At 39.9% G+C, this 19,359-nt stretch overlaps 2 protein-coding genes across 2 annotated transcripts; both read right to left on the bottom strand.

Annotated features, from left to right (window-relative positions):
* Positions 1–9,421: 9,421 nt before the first annotated feature.
* Positions 9,422–13,307, bottom strand: LOC134652956 (CUE domain-containing protein 1). The gene is made up of 3 exons (XM_063508199.1): positions 12,675–13,307; positions 10,050–10,339; positions 9,422–9,626 (listed from the first exon to the last, which is right to left on the bottom strand). The coding sequence occupies exons 1-3, from the start codon at positions 12,947–12,949 to the stop codon at positions 9,460–9,462; spliced, it is 732 nt and encodes a 243-aa protein (XP_063364269.1). The 5' UTR covers positions 12,950–13,307; the 3' UTR covers positions 9,422–9,459.
* A 4,677-nt stretch (positions 13,308–17,984) lies between these two features.
* Positions 17,985–19,345, bottom strand: LOC134652741 (uncharacterized). The gene is made up of 5 exons (XM_063507903.1): positions 19,187–19,345; positions 19,020–19,130; positions 18,853–18,963; positions 18,686–18,796; positions 17,985–18,089 (listed from the first exon to the last, which is right to left on the bottom strand). Exons 1-5 carry the CDS (start codon positions 19,343–19,345, stop codon positions 17,985–17,987), a joined length of 597 nt encoding a protein of 198 aa, XP_063363973.1.
* Between the last annotated feature and the right edge of the window lie 14 nt (positions 19,346–19,359).

Raw genomic sequence — 19,359 nt, 5'->3', positions numbered from 1 at the left:
CGACGGCGGCGTCGGCGTCGCCGTACCACGCACCCACTCTTATGGGGTAGATTAGTTGTATCATTATTGAGGTTCAAATCACAAGACCTAAGATATAGGCTTTGAAAGAAGGAAACACCTACGTAGCCTAGATTTTTTAAACCGTTACATTTGAAAGTCATGTCATGAAACAACAAATAAGACGCAAAGCAACATGCGTCTAATGTAAAATGCAGTTATAATGTAAATTTTAACTCATTTATTTAATGGACCTAAAGAAACAGTTGTATGTAAGTATTATTTGCATTGCCAACATTTTTTGTTCAGTTTTTATATCAACCTAGAATTCTAATTTCATATGGGATTTTTTACTTATGAGTCTTATGACTATATCATTTATGATACGACTATTTGAATTAAAATGAGTTGTTTATCTGTTTACATTGGATATTTGATTAGACAGAATTAATTGGTCCTTCGAGCCGGATAAACCAGTCTCATCCGAATGTTTAGGTATAATAATATTTCACGCGAGATTATGCGCCAGATTTGAAATTGATACTTAATTAAAATGTTATCGTCGACAGTCTCGTTTGTTGTAAAACTAGTCAGAATTAAGTAGGTAGTTGTAAAACATAAATTTGGATTTTTATTTTCAAGTGTTCAAAACTTAGGCTTATTTTTACCCGTGTCTTATATTTACCCCACCTGGTAAATAGTAGAAATCCTGTTTTTATTGCTAAGATACTTTTTTTTAATTTAGAATGTCAATACATAGGTAATAGGTACCTACAGTACAGTCAGCAGTAGAAGCTGCTTAGCGGGTGAGGTGTTCAAAATTACCTTGACACCCTCTTTTTCTCTTAACAATAAATTCGCGTCAAGATCATTTTGAACACCTAGCCCGCTAAGCAACTTCTGCTGCTGACGTAGGTCCCCAATTCATCGCTTGTTATAATGATCTAGGTATTTACCTTTTATTGAAATCTTATAAAACATGTTTTTTTTTCAATATGACGCGTTGATCTAGAGAGGGTATTCAGAGAGTATTCATTTTTGAGTTAACACACACTATAAAGTACTTTAAGCTATAGGTACATAGGTTTAGGTACTCCAATCTCACGTTCCTGTTCAGTTATAACATGACTGTTATATTTTCTTCATTACAATTTAATCGATCAAATATTGTTTTTATTAGTCGAATCGCATCTAACAGAATCTCATAGGTACACGTGTAAAACAATTGATAATTTTTTTATTGCAATTTTATGAAAGTGAGTCATATACTGCACGATATGGATCTTAACAATAGTGTTCGCGCTCTTGACCGGTTCTTGTTATATGAAACTGATACGTGATCGCATCTTTCGTGTGGTGCGGCGGCGTATGCAAATGGATGAATGCATAGGAAGTCCCCCACCCGCTCCAGCCTTCACCGCCAATAAGTACGGTAAACAACTCAAGTTCCTAATTCAACACCGTTGACACCTATACAACTTACAGTGCACTTTCGCCCGCGTGTTTTATATGCTAGCTGTACCTACTGGAACGAACGCATGATAATGTTAAACAGAAACTCATTAGATATTCATTTTTATCGTGGTGCGGTGACCATATAGAGGACTTTTCGAAAATTTCTCCATAAAACACTTTAGATAGATAAGTATCTGTATGTTATGTTTCCGTCTGATATTTTGGAGAATTTTTAAGAGGCTGTTGAATAAAAATTGCCACAGTAGGAACTTATAATAAACTGGCAAATTTGGTAATAATATCATGATAATATTGGGGTTACTTGAACTGTGAATGTAGAAGTTTATTATAGTCGTACAGTTCTATCAGAGTTGTTATACATTACCTCGCAGTTGGCTGACATACGGACTGACATGCTTATCCTGAAAAACAAGTTCACATACAAAGCGGCGAGGAGGCAAGGCTCCGTGACGTGATAAAACGCTGACGCCTTTAGATGGATGGCTCCATTTCGTCCTAGTCATATGTATAATTTCCATTACTTACCGAGTCGCACAATCAAGCTAGCCAGTTTCTATGTGACCACGAGATCCGTAACAAATATGCGTAATGGGAGATGGCAGCAAAACTTATCTGGTTCATTAGTGTTTGCCTCGCGTGCTCGAAGTAAACGAATGGAATAACATCTTTGGGTATAGGCGCTGTTGTCTGCTGAGGCCCATAAAACACCGCCCTGGGAAGGGTACTAAATGCCCTATCGTTGTCTCGTGGACAGGGAATAAATCGCGCCTACAAAGCGTTAGCTGTTAGCAAATTACAAGCCATGTTCTCGACTCCTTTGTGAACGTAAATTGCCAATCACCAATATGCTATGTACTTGATACTGCCAGCGTAGTTTTCATTTTTAAACAAAAATGCTAGAATAAAATGCCTGTAACGAACAGAACAGACACTGCATGAGGTAAATGCAAATAATCCCATAAGTGTCAGTTATGTGATTTGCTATAATAATGAGAACAGTGTCATAATCATACATAACACTTTCGTTACTACATAGGGCTGATTACGATAGTTAGTGTTCTGCTAACTGAAATATCTGCCATGACATGGTGATGCAACCACGAACCGTGTGACTTTGCGATGGGAATATATTAGCTATTTAATTGTTCTTATTACATTCTATAGATATAATCAACTAAATTTAATGTCTGGAACACTTTTGTGCAACTTACACCTAAGTATTTTTCCCAAGGAAACGAATCCGTCGGCCGATGATATATACAATCCAGCTTTTACCTAAGGTACTTACATAATTAAATAAAAAAAATGTGTATACATACTGGGTAACTTGATCAATATAAACGAGTTGTAATCCGGAAAATGTAACATTTAACTTCAGCGACCAGTCTTATCTTCAATCTAATTTTATCGAGGTAGCAAGTATCTAATAGACTTGTTTCTTTGTGTACCTTTAATTCCGAACTACAAGTTAATTTCACAGTTGATTCTGATTTAACTGGAATTAAGATCGTGAAATGGAAGGAGATGAACCAACCTACAGGATGCTTAATGCAGAAAACAAGTGCGTTTGGGTACCTAGAGGTGCAGGTAGAGTACTACAAACCCACTTCAGGTTTAATTACTCCTTACTACCTAATCCTGTTGGATTCACGAGCAGGCAATTAGGCCTCTACCTATTTCATGAAACATAAACCTTCATGTTTGTTTTGTTATAGGTACCTGCGCCAAGCATTTCTTGCTGTCTGTGTGGTAAACGTAAACCCCTACAATATAGAAACTATTAGTAACATAAAGGTATACAATCGTTACGAAAGAAAAACTGGTAGCCAACATTAAAAACACCTACGAAATCTACGAGCTCCGTTATATCTCCAGTAGCTCCACTCTCATACGATTATGAATCACATCTAAGGGCTGATTTAGACGGCGCGCGAACTCGTATACGATTTTAGTTACATTGCGGACCGTTGAGCTTACGTCAATTCAGCCGACCGATCAAATGACGCAATGTAATGAAACTCGCATGCGAGTTCTCGCATCGTCTAAAGGAGCCCTAAAATTCATCGGAACAAGTGCGTTACCATTGCACATACTACCCGGCGAGGTGTTAATCATGTTGTCTTGTACTTGATATAGTGCTTCATATCTTCATATCGCTCACAACGCGCTCGACTTTCCCGTTCCGCACCGTCGCTCCCATTGACGAGCTCTCTTCGTTCGCTATTACTCTCATGTGTAACCTCATTCACTCAACTGTGTAATCGCTTTATATTGGAAAATTAATTTTCTGTTTATAAACAATGCAAGATACGCCATTTAGATGTATAGGTATGGACAATTGCTAGGTAGGTAAGATATTCTGCTTTTATTACTCTTTAGATGAGCGAAAGTCGATGGATCGTCCCACAGAGGTGTGCTTATTATGTACAATATTTAAATGTGGCTAATTTTGTGTTCAAATCGATGTGTTGGACCTATCTATCCCAACGTAGAGTGAGTTTCCTCGAACTATGAGCGTTGCGACCGCCTACGTCGAGGTAGGGAGACCTAGGCTAGGAATGCCTAGGATGATTGTGACAGGAGGAGAGAGTTGTGACAGAGGGAGTACCTATATAGTGATGGTTTTCGATATCTTACCATCAGGTAAGATTGTGGTCAAATGCTTACCTTGTCCTAATAAAAAAAACTCAAATAACTTAATAGTTTCATTTGTTTTGATTATTGTTTTTGGAATAGTACCTATGGATTATGTTACACAGTCATAAATTTATAAAGAACATAATGGTGTTATGTTTATTTTTTTGCTGATATATTATATACAATTATAACATATAATATGTTCGTTAAAGTGAATAAAAGTCACAACCCTCCTAGATCTCTCCTAAATACCTAAGTACACCGCTAACCTATAAAGTCCCGTTTAGTTAAAGTTATTAGGGCGAGCGAAGCGAGCCCTATCACTATTCGACAAACTATGCATTCTTGTGGTACACTTTACGGAAAAACTACTGCACTGTTAGGTTTGAGATTTAACATAGTAATTTAAATTCATGTCTAGATGTGTTATCAAACATAAAAATATCATTTTATAAGCCTAAAAAAATAAAATAAAGTAATAACACTTTGTATTACAACTAGTGCCATCTGTTGGCAAAATAATGAATTAACATTGGTGCTAATGTTAATTATTTATTTCTCTAACAGATGGCGTTAGTAGTAAATAAATAAATATTAAACATTCTCATACAAATTGACTAAGCCCCACAGTAAGCTCAAGAAGGCTTGTGTTGTGGGTACTCAGACAACGATACCTATGTGGTGTTTTCAATTTCAATAATGTCGATGGCGCTTACGCCATTAACATCGATGAAATACAAAAGTGGGTTAAAATCGCTTCGCTTGGTTTGATTCCCAATTTAGCAATTAAGTTTCTGTGAATACCTACTAGAACAATCAATCTTGCTGTATATTCACTGCAGAGGTCAATTTACTCGTATGTTTTGTGATACTGATGAACTGATCAGTCATGTTGTATTAGCAAACTTAAATCGGGTATTTTCAGTTCGAGAAACAGTTTTGGCGCCATTCATTTATTACGTAAGACGATTTTGGGGTGGAGGGGGATCGAACAATATCTTATTTTTTCTTATAAGGGGGTGGGAGGGGGTTTTTATAGTTCTTACGTAAGATCACAAAGATGCGATTTTTTTTTAATTTCTATGAAGTTATAACGTTTTCAAATAATAATAATACTTCCACACTATGCTATCAAACACGATGCAGAGTTAGCGTAAATGAGCTCAAGTACCTTTGTACAGGTACAAATAAACATTCATAAAAATATATTTTTGTAAAATAAACACTAAATCAAACCAAACGTGTACTCATTTTTTGGTCAGGGGTGAGAGGGGGAGATGGTCATCCTATTCTTATTATTTCTTACATAGGGGAGGGAGGGGGTAAAAACTGGCAAAAATTGTCTTACATAATTAATGAATGGCGCCTTTAGTGTTACTATTGCTTGGAACTGCTAAAATTATAAATAACAGATAAGCATATTAATACAAAGTTAGTCGTTAGTTAAGTCGTGTATCGTATCGGCCCTAAGTCACTGAACATAGTTATAGTTCAGTGACTTAGGGCCGATACACGACTGCAACTTGTATGGAAACTGCACGCCGACTGCACGCCGGCAACGTGCAACGTCGGCGTGCAGTTCAACAAAATGACCCAGAACCCTGGCAGTTCCTAATGGAACTCAGGTTTGGTGCAACAAAGGCACATTATATTTTAGTCATCCGACTCATCTTGATGAGCACTTAGGAGAGTAGTACCCAAGATAGAGCTGATGCTGAAACCTGACAGTACCAGTGGAGCTCGGGTTTGGTGCAACATATATAGACACACGCTGTTTTGAATATCCGACTCGTCATGTGATCACTGGGTATACCAGTACCCAAGATAGCTGATGCTGAATCCTGACAGTACCTAGTGGAGCTCGGGTTTTATACAACATAGGCACATGCTGTTTTGGTCATGCAACTTGTTGATGAGTACTCTTAAGAAAGTAGTACCCAAGATAGAGCTGATGCTGAACCTTGGCTGTACTTAGTGGAGCTCGGGTTTTATACAACATAGGCATACGTTGTTTTGGTCATGCAACTTGTTTTGATGAGTACTCTTAGGAAAGTAGTACCCAAGATAGAGCTGATGCTGAACCTTGGCTGTACCTAGTGGAGCTCGGGTTTTATACAACATAGGCACACGCTGTTTTGGTCATGCAACTCGTTTTGATGAGTACTCTTAGGAAAGTAGTACTTGGGTACTACTTGGGTGCTCTATCTTGGGATAGAGCTGATGCTGAACCTTGGCTGTACCTAGTGGAACTCAGGTTTGGTGCAACACAGGCACACGCTGTTTTAGCCAATCGACACGTCTTGATGAGCACTTGGAAGAGCAGTACAGAAGATAGAGCTAATGCTGAACCTTGGCTGTACCTAGTGGAACTCAGGTTTGATGCAACATAGACACACGCTGTTTTGGACATCCGACTCATCATGATGAGTACTTGGGATAGTAGTGCCCAAGATAGAGCTGATGCTGAACCCTGGCTGTACCTAGTGGAACTTAGGTTTGGTGCAACATAGGCACACGCTGTTTTGGTGATCTGACACGTCTTAATGAACACTTAATAGAAGAGCAGTACCCAAGATAGAGCTGATGCTGAACCCTGGCTGTACCTAGTGGAACTGTGTTTATGTGCGGAGCAGCGTGATTACCGCCAGTAGGTGTCCAGACGGGATAGTTTTTCGGTCAATTTTGTGGTGTGGACGCAAAAATAAATTCAAGGACATTGGCTGGCTGACCCAACATTATGTAGGAAAGCCAGTTGGCTTCTTTACAAAAAGTAAGTACTGGGCGACCGTGTAGGATGTAATAAGCGCTTAAGAAATTGTATAATTACGTGTGGATGATTTTGTCGTCTGCACACATTTTTAATGGACAAAGTAAAAGCTGTAACAGACAGGCGTACCGGACAGCAACCGGGGCCCGGTTAGTATATTTCTTTCTTGTTTTCACTTATAGCTGCGTCCTTAACGGACTTATTACGTAGGTACCCACTCGATCGAACATGAAACAAGCCTTGGATTGGATCAAATTCGCGGTCCGGTACGTTTAGGTAACTCCGCGAGCCCTTACAAAGCTCTGCTTTTTGCTAGTTCTAAACATCTTGGCAACTATTCGAGATGTTAATTGAATGGGCGTGGAAGGCGTGGGTCAAATAAATAATAACAAATAATTAAAGAAATAACTTTTTATTTAAATTGCGTAACATTTGAACTTCCCTAGCTCAGTGTCGGCCAAAGGCCTCGGCTGCTATTCATATGGCTTATCGAATAATCGCCTCAGTCTAACCAGTATAATTGTAGTCACCGTACCCTACACATAGTTGATATTATTACAGATCTCGTCTTGGGTAGGTATCCAGTGTGCTCGTTCGCTAAGGCAAGTACTTGGTAAGCGAAAAAGCCACGCATGGCTACTTTTCCCTCACACATTCATATCATAATTCCCAACCGCGGGACAGGCTATGAAGAAGCTTCTTATAAAATTTTAGTAACTATACAATGTAGTCTGTGACGCTTTTACCGTAGATCAACTGTCGTAAATTTTATTGTTGTGGAAGGACAAAGTTTCTACTGACAGTAGTATTCTTAGACACATAACTTAAAATCTAAAAACATAAATCTAACTTTGGAACGGAGACTAGAAATGCACAACTACTTTTTTAAAACAAGACGTGTGTTAACAACTATTATTTTATATTTACTTAATCACAAACCCCATGTTCAGGCAAGTACATATCATAAACTACACAAACAAATAACACAGTAGTTCAAAATACTACCGTACCAAAAGTAAAATGATTTCGATTTGAATCAAGATCGGGATCCACATACCTATTCATTTTCGGGTTCGTTATTTTCTACGCTGCTATCAAATAACTAATATTATGGAATAAGTCATCAGTGGATTAGGAATGAAACCCTATACTCTTGCGGCGACCCGAAAGGGCACAAGTAGGGATAATAGTCGATGCATATTTCGACGTAGCAATTTGTAGTTAGGCGCATCTACACGGAACGGCTTGGTGCCGTGCCGTGCTTGCTGCGACGACCTAGCGCGCGGGTTTAGTGACGAAAATAAAACCTATACCTAAACTTATTTCCTGCTAAAGTAGCTAGTCTGAGAGCTATGCATGTTGCGTGCCCATGGTGTCTTAAGCCAATCAAAAGCAAAGGGATTGCAAATCAGACGTCAGTCGATCTAATTCACATTTCCTTAATTATATGATGAAAATCCCATCACCTCGTTGTGGAATTTTACACGCGGGCACAAAAAGTTTGCGCAGTTAATTTACAGTTGCATATATTCAACGCTGCGAAGTGCGGTACCATAAGCCTCCGTATGTTCGTGCCTTAGGCTAACCGGGTGATCACCAAGATAGGCAACTAGAAATTGATCCTAACAAGATCCCGCTAACGGCATCTAAATTTGAAGACGTAAAAGATAGAGCAATCTACTTATCGAGTCTACAACAGTTATTTACATTAAGTATATAACTATAATGTGAATAAAATAAATGTATACAACATTTTCCTTATCAGCCTTTCTTTGGAGAGTGCTTTGCAGCCATTCCCCGTATCGTCTTTAGTTTCATTTACCGTTTACATATAACAATCGTATCCGCCTCAATTTAACAGAGTACAGTCTTGTCATTGTCCCTAGCAATACGTTGCGCTACGTATCTGCTAGACTAGAGCTTGGTGAGCGTTTACAATTCCTGTTGGATTATGTTATAAAAACAATATATCTTACAATGCGTGAATTCTGCTACGAGTATGCAGTTAAGTAGCCGCAGTTTAGATCTACCTAGTCTACCTACATACCCTTTTCATTTGTGACAGTATCATTCTACGCATACCTATATTATGATTCGTAACTGCTTACTGACGTTTACAGTAGGTATTTATAGTAGTATTTACAGTAAATTGTAGGTATAGGAGAATAAAAGTAATACGCCTTTCAAGTCCAGTAGTTCCCAAAGCCTCGAACAGACAGGGACATCGCTATGAACACTCATTTATACCAGATTCATGAGCTTTTTTAAGTCCGTTTTAGTCACATTGCTACAGGTTGAACTGCTGCTGCGTACCTACTTACACATCATCAAGGTATTCGTAACGAACGATTTCTAGATATTTCAGTTTAGGGTCATCCACGAACGTCTGCCCCGTTTCTTAATTACATTCATTTCACAAAGTAGTGAGGAAATAGAAGAGGGGGAGCGCGTTTTTCTCTATCTATTCTTTGCTGTGTGGTGGCAGCAGCAGCTTCCATTAAAAATGTTATCAAAGTTGACCGGATAGGTAAAACTAAATAGGCCCTAAAAGTCTACCCGTTAATAGTTGTCGTACTGTGCAGTTAAACCTTGTGTGGCCGGTGATGGTCTTCGTCGTCGCTGTGTTCCTCCTGCAGCAGCAGGCTGTCGGGCGGACCGCGCGGCGGCGCGCGCGCACCGCCAGAGCGCCGCGACGCGCCCGCGCTGCGCGAGAACATGCGCGACAGTTGTGCGAACTTCTTGCGCGATACTGTGAAAATTGGGATTTCGATACTGTGATAGGTAATTTAAAAATTCCGAACGCATATTTATGGGCTGATCCACAAATGATAATAAATTATAATTTTGTGTTGTACCTACACAATACCTAGCTACTAGCATTTCACAATGAAGCGTGGAAAAATACTTATATAATAGAATCTGATTTGTAGAGCTACCTATAAAAGTTTTTTGCACTTCGCTGTGCACGATATTATTAGTAATGAGAAGCTTTTGTACCTAGGGCTACTCTGTGCGTATGTAAAAGTGTAAATTCGCACGTGTAAACCTCTAAACTAAATAATTGTTTAGTCTGCAACATTTTGATTTTTTTCAACCAGCAACATAATGTGTTCGAGGTGCCAATATTTATTTCTTAAGTAAAATTGACCCTAAAATAATTGCTCACACTTACGTTTCCCCATATTCTTAAGCCGCTCCTTAAAATCGGCTTCGTCATCACCCTTGGTCTTCCCCTGCTCACTATCCAACGCCGCCATGAACTCCTGGTTCCACCTGAGTTCAGCCATGAACTCCTCATTCTGCAGAAACGTGGCTATGCGGTCATCGTCCATGTCCAAACTCAGGTCTATTCGCGCGTCAGTGCCAGGTGGTATGCGCAGAAACATGGGCGGTAAAGGTCCAAGCATTCGCGGTACCCATTTCCTTCGTACGGCTAGCGGTATTGAGTCGTCGTCGATGTCTCTGAAATATAATTTGGAGATGAAGCCAAATTGTAGAGATTTCTTAAGCTGTGATATGTGACATGTTAAGATTTTTTTATGATACCCAGATGGATTTATGGACGAGCATAGTTCATTGAACTCTACTGATGATGATGTTCCTGACCGATTTCGGCCACAGCGACTGTGTGCTCTGGAGTAGGCAATTTTTTATTCGCGTTGTTAGAGTGTAGCTGATTCACTCTGGTGTGCCCTTAGGTGGCTCACGTACCCTAAACTTACCTACCTTAAGTTCGTTGAGAACCCAGGGGGCCTAACCAAGTGGATAATCGTTCGCGCTACGACAACGAAACGCTATCTCTCTATCGCACTAATATGGAAGAGTGATAGAGACACAAAGCGTTTCGTTGTCGTAGCGCAAACGATTGTCATTTTGGCTAGGCCCTCAGATCTGTCTGTTTTTCTTAGAGGCCGGTAGTATATGCATCTCCAGTACCTACCCCCTAAACAAGAGGGCCAATAAGAATCGCGTTCTAAAATGGTTAGGTACCTACCAAATTTGAGTGCAATAGGTAATAAGTACAATCTACAATATATCTATACCTATTAATAGCCGTTATAAAATACCTAAGGAGATACCTAGATAGGTCAAGTCTACCAGTAAGCGCAGGCAGTCCGCAACTCCGCACGTCGAATAAATATGGTAATTAAACGATAAGGAACGCAATTCGAGATATGATTGTTTAATTAAAAGTCCCTAGTACACAATCCACTGTGGGTGTGTACTACATCATGTCGGACTGACTCACAGTATGACTCCCCAGTTCGGCTTGCCAACAATTCGCATAGCACTTTGTTTTGTTTCTAGTTAGATATCTGAAACATTGTCTTGATGTAGGGCGATAACTTTCTGTAAGTCGGTAACAAGTTAATGATTTAGTGTTTTGTTTTGCGATCAGTTTAGTGCGATTGGCGATTAGGTACTTGATTTAGGTGCTCTATAAATTTCAATTCTAATTTACTATTTTGGTATTTAACGTCGAAAAGTTTCGCCTCTAGGTAGGGTACATTCTGTTGAGCAAGAAATACCGAGAATAATAATCTTAATTGAGAGTTAGATTAGTTGTTTAACTGCTCGTAGTTTTCACATCCAGAAATATAAGATTGATTTTGATGATAATAGCCGAATGAATATCTATTATATGAACTGGAGCAGCTAGGCTTCGATGCAGTAGCTGAGGCTTCGCTATTCAAAGTTTTTTTTTAGCTTAAGTAGTAGGTAATGTGAATGTTTCAACTTTCAAGTTAGATTTATTTATTGTAAGGTTGGTCCGGATCATAGTTGCCATGAATTGATTAAGCAAACTTAAATCTATTTTATATAGGTATGTATTTATTGAAACTTTATTGCACAAGAGAAAATAATAATCTACAATAGTCGAGCTTAATGCTGTGAGGCATTCTCTTCCAGTCTATCTTAAATTAGGGCAAAGCACAAAAGATTGTACGTGGTACCTACATTTACAACTAAAGAATTCATTATTAAAAGAAAATGAGACCTAATACACATACTTAATATATTGTATACATAACATAAACGTTGCAGTTCTTAATTATTTTAGGATAGGGCTCATAGAAACTTACCTAATCGCTAATACTTATGCGCTAACCACGCGCTAACAGATCTATTCGAGTGTCCGGGACACTACGTGTAGGTAGGTACCTATCTAACGATTCTAACGTAAATATACTTGAATCATAAGAACTTCGAACTCTTTGAATGAAAGATTCCGCTTGTCATGCTAACCTGTTGCACTACTATACAGTAGAGTACCTACCTATTTCTCAATCTTTGGCTGTTCTTGTAAAGATTTAGTCTCTTCGCAAAATTCTAATAGATAAAAGTGTAGACACACGTATGTATAATAGGCAGGTGAGTACTAGCTTACCTGTAGGTACCTACGTATGCGTAATCATCGTACTCGTAATATTAGGGTAGGTATAGTTGCATTATTAAAAATGTTGACTGGTAGGGAATACCTTATGGCATTAGGTGCCTTCGTCTTATGTAACTGTACCTATAGGTACTTATTTTAACTGTGCAATATGGTTTCTATGATCTCTAGTTCATCTAATGTTTTAGTATTTTGCGGCAGGTAGGTACCTGTAGGTACCTACTCTACAATTAATTATAACGAACAGAAAAATGCTAGCGAAACCTTATTTTGATTTTGCCACTGCGCATTTACCGATCTCCAATATTACTTAACTGGGCAAGAGTAGGAATATTGCTTATTGAATTTGATATTGCAGGTGACTATACCTACCTATGGAGAGGGTTTGTTGTTGTAACTTACACGAGTGCCGTGGTGTCGTTGTCTTCGCCGTTGCGCTGCGGGCGCGGGGTGCGGCGCGGCCTGCGCGGGCTCGCACCTTCCACCCTCTCCATCTCCAGCCGCAACCTCTCGTTCTGGTTGTCGGTGCTCATCGCCAGCAGCTGATCGATGGTGGCATCCACGGCGCCCTGGTTCGCGCGCAGCACCGCCTCGATCACGTCGTCGTCCATGTCCGGGAACATCGTCTTAAAATCCGTCATCGCCTGGGTGAACTCCAGCTGCATCGTGGACGCCATCGCGCCGGCTCGAACACGAGACGTCACGAGCGCGCCGGTACAGCTGATATGTGACGCAGAACTGCCGCAGTGCCGGGTGTCGGCGTGCGCTCAACGGCCATCCTAGCGGCCCGCTACAAGCCGCCGGTGCCGGGTTCCTCGCGCGTTTCTCGTGTGTAGTTATATCTAGTCCCGTGAGCGGCGCAGTGCACCGTGCGGTACCATTATGTGCAATTTTCACTTTCGACGTTTTCAGGTGCGCATTGCGCGTGCGCGAGGGTGCGGGGCGCGTCAATATATAAATAGAGACGGCACGCGGCGCCGCGTCCCCGCCTGGCCGAGCCACGGTGCACTCTGGACGATGCACGGGCGAATCTCGACCCTCCGCGTTGGCGCCACGCGCATGTGCGAACTATGTTTGTAAATGTTCATTATCTCGACCTTTCGACGATGATAAGTTTACAATATAAAGGTGTCAGTTTAACCTTTAACGTGCCGGGACGAATTAAGTAGACACTTCCTATTCGATTGAGTATAAGTAGGTAGGTCATAATCATAACTGGATTATTTTCTGCTAAAGGGCATGTCACTACAAATCAAATTTAAGAGTTGTACTTATTACTTACACTACTTTTTTTTAACTTTCACCAGAAACGTTGCGGCACTTCGCCCGACGTCGCTATAGCGACACGTGTCGTGGGAGTATTGTCCCTAGTTCTAGCCGTGGCTTAAAAAAAGGATGTGTTCCGGTAGTTAAGTATGGCTATTGAAAGTTATGGTACTTAAGTCGTATTATAGAATTTTAAATTGCAGCATATGACACTTACTTTTAATTATTATTACGTCCGTTAGGTCCCGCTGAAAACCAGCATTATGGCTTGTCGCTGCACCATGCTAAGTGGGGATCCTGTTTGACCTCTTATTTTCTGTATATATACTATTGTTCATATTGACGATAAATATATATGTGCTTTCTTTCTATCGTATAAACGATATACCTACCACATGGTCATTATGGCATAAACGTTATTTTTTTACAAGGGGCAAAGTTGTTATTTAACCCCTTTTGCTAATGTTGGTACTAGAGCAAGCGAAAGAGTCCAATATTGAATCACGAACGTAGCGAGTGATATGAAAAGTGAAAACTTGAGCGTTGCGAGGGTCAAATAAACTTTGCTCCCAAATGTAACACAATAACACAAAATTTTTCACCGCACCAACCTGAGGAAAATATTAATAATTTATAATTCTTGTGAATAAAGTGCAATTTTCTCGAGTTGGTGTCGTAAAAATTTAATGATGGATTTTGACCGTGGTGAAAATCGAAATACCTAAGTGCAAGTGATACCTATTATACAATAAGAGATCCTAATTGGTTGAGGAGTACCAAAGTATTTTAATTCAATAAAAAACTAAAATGGCTTTTTACGTGTATTTATTTAAGACTTACAGTTACATACCGTGAATAATTTAGAACATAGCATCGCACGCCAATTTACTTAGTAACTTTACACATTTTAGATGTTTTAATATAGGTACATAGTGTTTATGTTATAGGTACATACTTCATTATAAACTAAATATTTTACAAGCCATAAGTCATTTTATTTTCATTTTTAGTCTAACAAAAAATAAACTAGGTACTTTCGACACATCTGAAATTTATATCTAATTTAATATTTATATCTATTTTATAATATTTTTAAACAGTTGAAGGTCCTAGGAAAATATAAAAATAAGTACACACGGCAAAGAATAGTACTTAATAGGATTTCGTTCTTTTTTACACTTTAGGCCATTGCGAAACTACTTACGATACCTTACCACAGGTAGTCTACGTAACTCGGCAAACCAAGTGTTTCAAAGCAATCAAAATTGCCCAGTATCTGCTCCTTATATGACAATTACAGCAAGGATAGTGTGGTCAGCCGGGGCAAGTGCCCCCACGGGGCGGGTTCGGCGTCTGGTACCTTCGTCTAGTCCAGGGGTGGGCAAACTTTTGAGAAGAGCAAATCGTAGTGGAAGCCACCAGTTTTAGGAGTCTCTAAAGAGCCGCAAATCTTGTTTAACGCGATTTTTTGGTCGCAACCGCACCTCCTAAGAGCGGCATGCGGATCGCGAGCCGCGGTTTGCCGACCCCTGGTCTAGTCTGCTAAGAAAAACTCAAACACGGTTCAAGTGCCTTTACCGAGTTTACCGTTATCCTTGACTTATTTACGGGGTAGTTTTACTTACCTTTATCTGTATGATAAGACAGAAGCTCTGTCCCGTGTGCGGCACCTTCTCCATAGAACTATACATTTTACGAATGATAAAACGATAAGTAGATCGTGGGCAAGGTATTTGTAACAACGACATAAGGCACGACACTGGGACTTGGTAAATAGTTAGGTAATGACTAAGTTGGGTTATTCTCAGTAGTCACCACTCCCCGCCAATCTTAAACCTTATACCAACTTACCAAGGCATTTTCATTTAATTGTGCATCTGCAATTACTAGGGTCCCGTTTCACACAAACTTGCGGCTTGTAAAACAGTAAAACAAGCGGAAATTCCCTTCTAACAAATAAAGTAAAGATTTAAATTTTGCAATTTTTTAAGTTACTAGCTTTAGTGCAACGGGCCCCAGTCAGAAACAAGACGTAGGAACACAAGTGAAACAGAAGTGACTAACTAATAATGATGTCAAGTGGCAACTGAGAATAACCTTACAGTTAATTACTATTAATTTTACCCCACCTACACGAGCGCTACCAAGTCTATGAACCTACTTAGGAACATCGACAGCACAGAGCACACCTATTACATTTAAATTACTTACATTTATATTGGTTTAGTACAGTAAAGTCGGAGCCCATTGCAACAGTGATAATGAATATGGACGGTGTTAATGGTGTTATGTATGACGTAGCGCATCAATGTATAATAAGTCACGAGTAACTATAAAAAAATTACGTTTAAAGTGTCTTAGGTTCCATCAACCGGCAGCATAGCATAGCCAAGGTGACAATCGCTTGCGCTTCGCCATCGAATCGCTTCGTGTCTACCACTCTTCTATATTAGTGTGACAGTGATAGTTGCGTTTCGTTCGCTACGTAGCGTTAGCGATTGGCATGTTGTCTACGGCGCCTGATTCTGTCATTGGAATTTACTCGGCATAACATTTACATTTGTCGAATTCTTGCGCTGCATAGTCATTCAGCTAGGCTAGGCCTACTAGGTCCGCTTTCTTGGCACTAGATAGTGAAGTAGGTACTTAATATATTTTTTCAATATTAGCCACATTCTCGAGCTTATTATATATCGATGGCCGTAGGTAGTAATTGACAACCATTACCTGCCCTTTCACGCCAGTGTATGTACTATGTCAAGAGAGGAATGTGATAGAAGAAATGCGTTCGGAGAGCTTTCGTTACTTTCTTTCTCTGACGCACAAATATTCTAGCCATTATAGGCATTATTTACGATTTTAGTTTTAACTGCATTTTTATTATTATATCATTTAGACATGAAATCTAAGTGAAGGGAATATACATCTAAAATGAGGTTCAATACAAAAATAAAATTTTAAAACACAACGGAATGGCACTAGTTTCATTTGAAATATATATTTTTCGACAATGCATAAGGCCAAAAAGTATTTGTATTATTTTATTAGGATTTATTTTGCCAAGTTAAGAGAGAATAATTATAATAAAGAACTTTCGCGCACTGAGGTAAGCATTTTTATAGATTTTATGACTAATCGTTGCAAAGAATTGAAGCGTTTATACAAATAGACACGATAATCACTAAGCATTCCGTGAAGCAAAATATTAATATCTATAATAAGATAAAATAAGCATTTTGTAAATCCACAACGAAAATAAAACTTTTAACCCCAGATTCTAGATATTTTATTTATATTATAAATAGTTTATATTATATTAGTTTAAAATATAAGTTAGGATGGAAAAGCAGGCTTATAAGCTGAGAACATCGGAAGGCACTCAAAAGTCGAAAATGAAAAGTCAGCAAATCAATACTTTAGCAGGCATTTCTACCTATTCATTAAGAAATATTTATTGTGTCAAATTTTTTTATAATGTTTAGTCATCAAACCAGTTTTACTGCCATTGTTTTCAATAAGCGTTTTGAATTAATTAAAAACCCATTTTCATATTGCGTTAGGATTCTTTTATGGAGAGTTAGCTGTGACCAGGTGCTTTTTAGTAATTTGACATTAACATAGTGATATTTTTTTAAGTGCAGTTATCGCATGTCACCGATGAAGTCAGCTTATAAGATAAAACATAATTTAGAGCCATTGTATACGCAGTCTTATGTACCGATACAGCATCGCTAGGAAACCAGTGCTGACGCGAGACTTTATAGTGAGAGCGAGAGGGTGGGATAGATTAGTTTTGTTGATTAGCGCCCTGGTGTCCTGTCAGCTGTACCGCTGCAAAAAGGAATCGTGTGCGATGGCTCATATTAGCATTTAGGGAAAATAGACAGTTATTAATTAAATTTTACACACAATACTGCACCTTATGGGCCCGTCATAAGGTATACAATAGTCATAGCAATAAAACAAGCTCTTGTTTTCCCTTGCAGCCCGATTTGGTAAATACTTTGTAATATACTGTATTAAATCAGCTCTTGAGACTCTATGAATTTTTACTTGTTCTATTCCATTGGTAAATAGATAGGAGTGATCTAAATATTTGATTATAATAGTTATTTAATATTGTCAACTATAAATCTACCTACAGCAAAATTTCACCACCAAATTTCATACTATTCCGAACTAATGTTTCTTCAAATATATGCTGGTAATTTTTCTACGATACACATTTTAGTTTTGTTATAAAATCACCTAGCTTTCCCGTTAAGAGATTTTGTGAATTTGCCTTTGAATATATACATTTTTCAGATACATTATAACACATTCGAAGAACCAAAAATTAGGAACATTTCTGACAACAAGAAAAGGTACCTGGTGAACGGGCATTCTGTTCATGTTCGACTAAAAGTATGTAGGGGCGTCGAGTCTCAAGAGCGGCTACGGTGAGATTCAAACCCGCGCTTGTGTGCCGTGCTGTGGCAGCATTACCACGGTGTCGGCGGGCGGCGCCGTGCTGGGGGCCGGGGGGGGCACGGCGCCAGGCGGCGTTGGCGGCTGTCGACATAAATGATGTTTAGATGATCGCATGACATAAGGAAAGATTAACTATCTCTTGGGATCTTATCACTAAGATTTTAAAAGATAAATATCATCTTATACATGCGTCATTAAAGTAGAAGAAAATGTGTACTGGTAGGTGTAACATTAGACAACTAAGGGTATAGCAGGTTGATATTAGAGTTTTATATATACAAGTGATTTATGTACTTTTATCATGAATCTAGTTTTTTAACTGTATAGGGCATGAGTGGTGGGAATAACTGACCGAACGGGATAGTCTTATGTATCTTTCAGTAGGAGTAGCAGCGAAATCGCTATTATTGTTTGTCCTTGTCACAGTCTCACATTTTTTTTATTCCCCACCATAAATTAGTATGGATTATGGTGGGCAACAAATAAATTCGACCAATCATAGTGTCGCATTGCCTATGTTTTGTCCATCATGGAGGCACGCGTATACCACTTCTATGGGATCCTACCTTCTATGACTTTTATAGGCTCTCCGTAGCCAGGCAGTGAACTAGGGTAGTCAGGTTTCAGACGGGGTGCGGTGTATGGCAGGTAGGAGTGAGACAGTAACATGAACTAACCGTGGTTACAGCGGGGTCAGCGTGGGCCATGAGCGTAGCGGCGCGGTATGAAGGCGGCGGGGTTTGTTTCACCGCCTCCTCGTAGTCAGGCAGCAGGCTGGAGTAGTCAGGCTGCGGCGGAGGTGCGGTGTATGGCAGGTAGGAGTGAGACAGTAACATGAACTAACCGTGGTTACAGCGGGGTCAGCGTGGGCCATGAGCGTAGCGGCGCGGTATGAAGGCGGCGGGGTCTGTTTCACCGCCTCCTCGTAGTCAGGCAGCAGGCTGGAGTAGTCAGGCTGCGGCGGAGGTGCGGTGTATGGCAGGTAGGAGTGAGACAGTAACATGAACTAACCGTGGTTACAGCGGGGTCAGCGTGGGCCATGAGCGTAGCGGCGCGGTATGAAGGCGGCGGGGTCTGTTTCACCGCCTCCTCGTAGTCGGGCAGCAGGCTGGAGTAGTCAGGCTGCGGCGGGGGCGCGGTGTATGGTAGGTAGGAGTGAGACAGTAACATGAACTAACCGTGGTTACAGCGGGGTCAGCGTGGGCCATGAGCGTAGCGGCGCGGTATGAAGGCGGCGGGGTCTGTTTCACCGCCTCCTCGTAGTCGGGCAGCAGGCTGGAGTAGTCAGGCTGCGGCGGGGGCGCGGTGTATGGTAGGTAGGAGTGAGACAGTAACATGAACTAACCGTGGT

Source organism: Cydia amplana, chromosome 12 (assembly GCF_948474715.1).
Source record: "Cydia amplana chromosome 12, ilCydAmpl1.1, whole genome shotgun sequence".
Lineage (NCBI taxonomy): Eukaryota > Metazoa > Arthropoda > Insecta > Lepidoptera > Tortricidae > Cydia > Cydia amplana.
The sequence above is the reverse complement of the archived record's forward strand: the minus strand, read 5'-3'. Positions and strand labels throughout refer to the sequence as shown.

Excerpts from the sequence above, each read along its gene's own strand:
- LOC134652956 (XM_063508199.1), bottom strand. The coding sequence starts at position 12,949 with ATGGCGTCCACGATGCAGCTGGAGTTCACCCAGGCGATGACGGATTTT. Across the intron at positions 10,340-12,674 it reads AACGACACCACGGCACTCGT|AGACATCGACGACGACTCAA; the intron begins GTAAGTTACAAC and ends ATTATATTTCAG. Across the intron at positions 9,627-10,049 it reads GCTTAAGAATATGGGGAAAC|TATCGCGCAAGAAGTTCGCA; the intron begins GTAAGTGTGAGC and ends CAATTTTCACAG.
- LOC134652741 (XM_063507903.1), bottom strand. The coding sequence starts at position 19,345 with ATGTTACTGTCTCACTCCTACCTACCATACACCGCGCCCCCGCCGCAG. Across the intron at positions 19,131-19,186 it reads CTGACCCCGCTGTAACCACG|CCTGACTACTCCAGCCTGCT; the intron begins GTTAGTTCATGT and ends CCCCCGCCGCAG. Across the intron at positions 18,090-18,685 it reads CTGACCCCGCTGTAACCACG|CCGCCAACGCCGCCTGGCGC; the intron begins GTTAGTTCATGT and ends TTATGTCGACAG.